Below are 8,007 nucleotides of genomic sequence, written 5' to 3'. Positions count from 1 at the left end.
AAGCAATTAAGTTATACTTACTTTTTTAAAATTTAATCCAAATTAAGCAAAACATCAAGTTGTTTTTTTTTACTGTTGATCAGACTCCATGTCAGGTCAGGTTGGATTGGATCAGGTCGAAATTGACACTGGCCAATAGGCCTTATGCCAAACACCACCTTCACTTTCTTTAAATTTTCCAACAACTGCCATATGTTTACAAGGAAAGCAACAAACTTGCATCAGGTGGTTAAATTTGAATAAAAGATTGATTTAAGCAATAAAACATTAATAGATGAAGGTTTTAAAATATTAAATTTGAATTTTAACACAATTTTTTTTTTTTTTATATGAAATATATTCATTGTAGAGCAAATACACTTGTAGACATAAACCTTGAAACACATATTTCCAAACTGACATACTTCTGCCATTTCCACAAAAGAAATTTAAAAAACAAACAAAAAAGAAAACAATGCCAGTAAAATTGAATTCATTTCCAGTACCTTATTCAAAACATAACAAGGATCATAATATACAATGTAACATATTTTTAATGCAAAAAATTAAAGTCCATCAGGCATTTAGTAAAGACTAGGCTTGACAGAAAAAAAAGTTGATCTTAAACAAATATAATTAGATGAGTCCAAAGCATGATCAAATATCTAGCATAGAGCAAAATTACAAATTGACGATCATCCATGGTGCAATAAAATACTAATTTGAAATTCTTATCTATATTTGCCATCAAAACAGCAATAGAGTTAGTTATTTCAGATTGTTTAAATTCTACCAAAATATTCATCTGGTCTATTCTATTAGTTATAAAATAAGTGACAGAAAACGAAGAATTATGAATGGTGGAAGGGACCATCTCTTCCATTGCACACCCAGTCATGAATTGACAGCAAGCAAGCTTCCATTACCAACCAAGCACCAAGCTTCAGCCCGACGTCGATTGTTTATAAATATGACTAAATAGTTATTTGGGTGAAAAAGAACTTACCCACATGAAATAAATTAGGTATATCACTTACATTTTCCCACATTAAAAAAACAATAACAAAAAAAACAAAACAAAACAATTGAAACATGGTGATACTCATTAAATAAATATGGCTATTACAAACATTTTGGGCAAATAACAAGAAAAATAAAATCACATTGTTATATACATTCCACAATTTGAAGGAGGCACTTAACCTATAAAAATGGCGCCATTATTCTTAAAGTTCGAGATCATTTTTCCAAATGGAGACTCAGACTTTTTATTGGATTTTAGGAGATTGGCAAATACTTGCAACAACATCTAAGTATCAATGAAAAAGAGGAGGATGAAAAAGTCATTGATCTAAAAGTCTAACAATTGCCAGAGCAAAAAAAAAAAAAAACTAATAAATTTTAAAAATCAAAGAGACAAGTAATTTAAACAAAGAATAAAGGTAGATACCAAGATCAGTCTATCAATATTCTTGTCCGAAACTACTAAAAAGCCATCTCCCAGAATTAATATTATTCATTTGACTGTTTTCCTCTCAGCCAATGATCAGGATAGAACCAAGTTATCTCATTTCAAGACAAAAATAGAAAGCAAACTCGAAAAGGAATCTGTTGTTTGTTTTTGTCCTTTTAAGGGTTTTACGGCGCTTGCAACACATTTAGGTTATATCAGCGCCAGTAAAAAGGAAGAAAATGCGATAGTAAAAAGTTCTAGAATTACATATAAAGCACCCAAGAAAAGGTAAGACATAGGGGAACTGGGAACAAATAGGGATCAGATGTAGATTCCAAGAGCACACGATCAAAGTACTTAGTTTGAGACCACCTATAAGTCCCATCCGAACACAAGCACAAAATCCAACAAAGAGGAACAGACTCAAATGCTTACATTATAAATTCAAAATAACATATAATAATACATAACAGAGATATGATTTACAAGGAAAAAAATATCACCTCCCAAAACAATAACTATATATTTGACTGTTTCCCTCCCAGCTAGGACTCCGGCCAGGGTCAGGACAAAACCAAGTAATCTCATTCCAAGACAAAGACAGAAAGCATGTTGGAAAACAGATATAAGGGGATAGAAGACACAGTATGTACCCCCCTGCCCACTATGGGAGGTCAGGAACCCCACCCAGGAAAAGGAATCTGGATATAGGGGCATAGAAGATACAGCAAGAGTGACCTCCTCGCCAACCATGGGAGGCTCAAAAGACCCCATCCCCGTGGTTAACAAGAACTGATTGACAAAATTAATTAATTTATTTATTTATTAAATATTTTTAAAATGTAACAAATTCTATCATCAGACTGACTGGCTCCTTCAAAAAAGGATCCCAACCAGAGCCTAGGGACATGAACAAAAAGTACAAGGAATAGGAACATAAGAAATTTGGGACCTTCAAAAATAATAGAAAGCAAAATTCCACCATCAACAGAGAACATCAAAAGAATGTTATGCATGGGAAAAGAAAACTGAACATAAATTGTTCAGAGTAACCATCATAAATGTTGTGACAATATTCGTCAAATATTTGCTGTTTAAAAAAATGAGCTTTAATGTAGCGCAATATCCACTAAATGTGCTCAAAGCACTTTACAAGGGGTCCTTGGCCAACAGCAACACTGAACATGTAGGACGGGACATGACGCCTGTGAGGCGATATTACAATTGTTTTCGGACAGAGGTAACACTGTTAAGGCCAGGTACTCATTTTACATCCGAGTGCGGTGACAGAATGTGAGTAAAGAGCCTTTTCCATGGACTCAACTGTGCTCCAAGCAAGGCTCGAACCCAGGACCTTCCGATCCAAATGCCAATGTCATACCACTAGACCACACATAGCCACACAAATACTTGCTGTTCAATAAAGTGGCCAATTAGTATCTTCATAACATTGAATTATAAAGGAGTTCAATACATAACCAATCACAAATCTTTTACAGTGGTAAATTCTAATAAAACCGTTATCAGTGCTTCCAACGCCCATATCCAAAAGGTAAGTAAAGTTTGCAAGGGACTGTTAAAGACCCCCCAGTAAGGTCCAGGAACAAAGTCCCTGTGGGGATTAGGAGGACAAAGACCCAGAAGAATTTTGAAAATAACGTTTCTAGAGGATCAAAAATGGTATGTCCTAAGAGTATGTTTCAAGAACTTGCACACAATAACTATGACCTGTCTTTTTAAAATAAACTTCATTTACACCAAAAAACATTATATTTACAAAGTTTTAAAGAGAAATGAAGGGATTGAGAAAAAGGTCTTGACAATAGAGTGGTTGGGATAGATATAGACATCAGAGGAACCAACTAAAACACATAATGGAATCAGTGCACTTAACAGGTCAAAGAGCCTGAATTTTTTTGGCATCCCCCCGAGGATGTGGAAAGTCCAGATATTACTGTGAAAATACGAATGATTGGAAGTACTGATTACCAGACTGGTACATATAAAATCCAAATGTCATATGCTGAAAGACGCCATGATATTGATAATTATCATTTGTTGAAATTACAAAACAAAAGAGGGACAATACTGTAAGAAATGATGGGAACGTACAAAGTAATTTGTGATAAGGCAATCAGATTATGAAAATAGAACTATTTTTTAAAAATTTATGAAAGCGTTACATGAATCCATGAGGATAATATTAGATTTTAAAAAGAGAAATAAAGAATATCTGCATGTAAATTTCAAATGTTCATGTCAGATTAACATTGGCTGAGTTGAAGAATGAATCTAACATTGTTTGTTTTGAGTAAATTAACAAAATTTGTGTCACTCTTAAGTTATATCAGCACCAATGGGAAAGATAGATATAGGATTAGGATCTGGTTGTGTTTGAACAGCCAGATTTATAAATCATAATTTTATGTTACATGGAATAAGTAGCAAAAAATAAATAAATAAATAAATAAATAAATATATATATATATATATATATATATATATATATATATATATATATATATATATATATATATATATATATATATATATATATATAATATATATATTATATACCTCACTTAAGTATGTAAAAAATACAATGTCAAGTTAAGGCTGTTTAGCCTCAAGATCAACGCACACTGCTTACATTCAATATAAAAATAAAGCAGTCCCTTGATTGACAATGTTCAAACTATGACCATTCATGCTTGCAAATCAAGTATTCAAAGTAGAGGGTTTTCACAAGGATCCAAAGTTTGTGCAAAGGTGGAAATTGATGAATTTTGATTGATTTCTTTATCACCAATAGGAGATGCTTTTAAATTGTTTTTATTTTTGAGCCCTTCATATTCATTTGTAGTTGCTGAGCCCACAGTATCTGAGCTTGTAGCATCAGCAGTAGACCTCATCCACAAAGCTTTATCACTGACTTCTTGGGTAATCACTAAAAACAGCTGCCTATCATTGTCTTTCATTTCTTCTCGTAAAAAACTGATAAGGCTGTCTAAGTCTCCATTTCCAACAGGCTTTGGCTTTGCTAATTTGGAATCTAAATTCATAAACTGACCGTGTAAATACTTGATGGCAATCCAGTGTTTCCGATGAATTGGCAGGGTAACAAATCCAATTTTATAGTCTGAAGGTACATTTAGAATCAGGCCCATAATATGTTCCATAGCCAAAATGTCAACATCCCTTTGGAGAGGAAAAGAACCAAAAATAAATTATTCATTAAAAAAAATAATAATTGAGTAATAACATGATAATAAAAAAAGGCAACAGTCAAATGAACCAGAACATATTGTATATTATTCACATACTCTTAAACCAAATTGGTTTTCAAACTTTTCGAAAAGTAACAAAAAGCAACTATTTCAAATCATTGTCAGTAAATCTTAATCCAATATGAATGGACAAAACTTTACTCATTAATGATACTGATACTTAAAAATTCAATTCCCTCCCTCGCCACTGCAGTGTCTTTTTAATAATCCATTTCAGCCAATAACCTGGTAAAGTTGTCATCCAATAGGCTGGTTACCAAACAGTGATTACAATTAACAATTCATCTATTGGGGGGAAAAAAAGCCATTTAAAAAATCCAGCAACTAGAGAGCGAGAGGGTGATTCTTACTTTCTTTTATCCCACCACTTTACATCATAGCCTTTTTTCTTGAGAGCAGCCATTAAGACGTTAACATCATAATTGCCTAGTCCTAACATACTCCTATGGGGATTAAAAAACCTGTCTGGACACAACCTGAAAAGAACATAAATATAAACGGCATCAATGCATTGTGTAAATTTATTTCCAAGCCTGCCTTTCAATAGGACAGCAAAAAGCACAATCTTTCATCAAATTTCAGTAAAAGAATAGACATATATGACGTTACCGTAAAATAAAGTCATAAAAACTGTAATATATGACAACCAAATCAAGCAAATGGCAATGATACTGAAACCATTTAAGACAGACCTATATATAATGGAGCTTTGTCTAATAAAAAATAATTATCTTGACAGGGTTTACAAAACTTAATAAATTTGTGCTATCATAAATTGTCAATACCGAAAGAGGATCAGAAAGGGTTGGTTAATGACGTTATGTAAATGATGAAAGAAAGTACAGTAGAATTACTTTAAACCGAAATTTTGGGGACCTTCTAAACCATTTCGATTTAAAGACATTTTGGTTTAAAGCAAGTTCCCGTTTTGCAATGTTTTTCAAGGGTAGTAGCTATTTAAGGAATTTGCTCATTTAATCGTATCATGGGTTTCCCGTTAAATGGAGTTGTTGAATAAATGCCGTCTTCGTAACCATTAAAAAAAATTATTGTTTTTTTGTGTGTGTTTTAAAAATATTTTTGGGGGTTTTCGTTTTCAATTCAAAATTGTTGAAAGAGTTGAGTTCGGGATGCCGTGTATTTTACATATCTCCGTCTTGATCAACAATTTTTTTTCTTCGACTTCACATAGTATTTTGATTTTAAACTCCAACGTGTAAGTACAGTGCTTTCTTTTAGACATCTTTTAGTAAAATGCAAAGCTAAAATAAGATCGAAAGTTCTTGTGCGATAATTGATAATGAATGATGCGCAGCTACCCAGAGGTGAATTGAAATGGAAATGAAAAGGCGTGTCAATGCTAAGCTGTCTACTACACATCTCTCTTTTGTTGAAAAGCCGTTAGGTTCAAGGGCCTCATTACATAGAACCTCCCCCCCCCCCCTCACACACATTTAAACAAAGTGGAAATGAAATGGCATGTCAATGGTAAGTTGTCTACCACCCCCCTCCTTATTGTCATGTTGAAAATCCAGTCAGTTCCAAAGCATCAACACACGTGATTCTACACCCCAACTCCCCTCTTTCCTCATTTTTTTTTGCCTGTCAGTCACCCGCTGGTCTTCCTTTTCCAGTCTCTGCGATTGTGGTGTTGGCCAAGACCAAGTGCAGTGATTGAAGTGTTTGCCTACCCCCCACCCCAACCATCACCCTCATCTTATACTTACACTCTTTGTTTAATATCGCCGGGCATTTTTACGTGTGGCCTCCTTCCCGAATTTTTGAAGAAAAATAGAGAGAGAAAAAGGGAAGGTGCTCTCAAGTTGTTTCAGTTTAAAGAAAGTCCTGCTTAGAAGTATTTCGGTTCATCGTAAGAATTAGTACAAAGATAATGAAGAAACGAGTACAATTTATTAAATTCTTTGCGGTTTAAGGTATTTTTCGGTTTAAAGTAATTTTACTGTAAATTATTGCTTTGGTCATCAGCTCAATAAAGTAACTTATATCCCATTCTATAGGCAGATCTTGGAACTAGTAAACCATATAAAAATTCGTGAGTAGCTTTCTTGTGATTTTTTTTTTAATATAAAAGGTTGCTAAAATCTTATACCTGATGCAAATATCATCAAGATCTTTCTTTGTAAATGCTTGTTTGTCCTGAAATAAATTGTTCAGAACATGAAGAGCACAGAGTTCTTTAGACTGTCGTTCATGGTACAGTGGAGTATCTGAGATTTGATGAACCTCATCCATGACTGTCAAATAGGAAAATTAAGAGAGAATAAAAAAAATAATTTTTTTAATATTTTTGGAAATGTAGATTCAAAAAATAGTCTGTGTTGGTGTTAGAAGTAAAAGGCATTATGAACATATGTATGTAGTATTAGGTATCTTGAAAACGACATTATTATCGTCTTTTTTTCTGATTTTTTAAATTTTTAGTTTGGATTGCTTTGCAAGTTTGGGTCTTCAGTTCTGCATTGATGTTTTTGTGGAATGCTTGACTTACAACTTACTGTTCACTGCCAACATTTGGAACTTATTCAGTGTCAGGAGTAGAAGTAGAAGAGTAGATGACAACTTGCTGATAATATAAAGTTTAGACTTTAGATTTTGTCTGAAGTGACGATAGCTTTGTTAGTTTTAGGCATGACAGAGAACATGTGTTTTTTACACAGTTGGTCGAGCTGTTGGAAAACTTTATCATCAATCTCTCCTTAACTGAACTTAATTATCTCGTCTCTTCTTGATTATTACACTTACTTTACTTTTACGGCACGGCCTTGGCCTGGTGGCGGTGGACTCTCGATTGATTTTGATGTGATTGTGATACGCTGGGCTTTGAAAAATATTTTTATGATTTTTCTTTAATAGAAATTTTATAGGGACTTGATCCCGTGTTTAGGTCTCCCGTTCTATGAGTATTGGTGTAGTGAGTGAAAAAAAAACAAAAAAACTGGAGTAAGTATAAGTAAGGAGTAAGAGTGAGAGGGTAGTGTGAGTGTGATGAGTATTCAGTTCAAAGTGAGCTCGAGAATATACAGACATGATCTCTGTCTGTCAAAAAAAAATATCATACAATGAAGAAGCAAAAGCTAAAAAAAAAATGCAACCAAAATAACCTAGACTTCAGATTGTATATTCAAATAATAACTCCCTGTAACCTGATATTGTTGTTATTGACAGTCAATCGAACACAACTAAATAGATAGATAGTTGGGAATAGGTGGAGTGGAGATACCCGGAAGTAAACAAAGATTTACCTCGAGAGTGAAAGTGAAGTGAGAT

The 8,007-nt window shown here is 33.5% G+C and overlaps 1 protein-coding gene across 2 annotated transcripts; it reads right to left on the bottom strand.

Moving 5' to 3' along the window:
* Positions 1-3,959: 3,959 nt before the first annotated feature.
* Positions 3,960-7,962, bottom strand: LOC144974177 (josephin-2-like). Of its 2 annotated transcripts, none has more exons than XM_078917093.1 (4): positions 7,884-7,962; positions 6,830-6,974; positions 5,070-5,195; positions 3,960-4,630 (listed from the first exon to the last, which is right to left on the bottom strand). In XM_078917093.1, exons 2-4 carry the CDS (start codon positions 6,970-6,972, stop codon positions 4,159-4,161), a joined length of 741 nt encoding a protein of 246 aa, XP_078773219.1. In that variant the 5' UTR covers positions 6,973-6,974; positions 7,884-7,962; the 3' UTR covers positions 3,960-4,158. The 2 variants fall into 2 exon arrangements, with proteins under 2 accessions (XP_078773219.1, XP_078773220.1); XM_078917094.1 differs by having other exon boundaries at positions 7,483-7,950.
* Between the last annotated feature and the right edge of the window lie 45 nt (positions 7,963-8,007).

The sequence above is a fragment of the Berghia stephanieae genome, chromosome 5 (genome assembly GCF_034508935.2).
Source record: "Berghia stephanieae isolate SIO BIC M18660-M18661 chromosome 5, UCSD_Bste_1.3, whole genome shotgun sequence".
NCBI classification, from domain to species: domain Eukaryota; kingdom Metazoa; phylum Mollusca; class Gastropoda; order Nudibranchia; family Aeolidiidae; genus Berghia; species Berghia stephanieae.
This window is presented reverse-complemented; position numbering and strand designations above follow the sequence as displayed.

Excerpts from the sequence above, each read along its gene's own strand:
- LOC144974177 (XM_078917093.1), bottom strand. The coding sequence starts at position 6,972 with ATGGATGAGGTTCATCAAATCTCAGATACTCCACTGTACCATGAACGA. Across the intron at positions 5,196-6,829 it reads CTTGATGATATTTGCATCAG|GTTGTGTCCAGACAGGTTTT; the intron begins GTATAAGATTTT and ends TGTTCTTTTCAG. Across the intron at positions 4,631-5,069 it reads AAGTGGTGGGATAAAAGAAA|GGATGTTGACATTTTGGCTA; the intron begins GTAAGAATCACC and ends TCCTCTCCAAAG.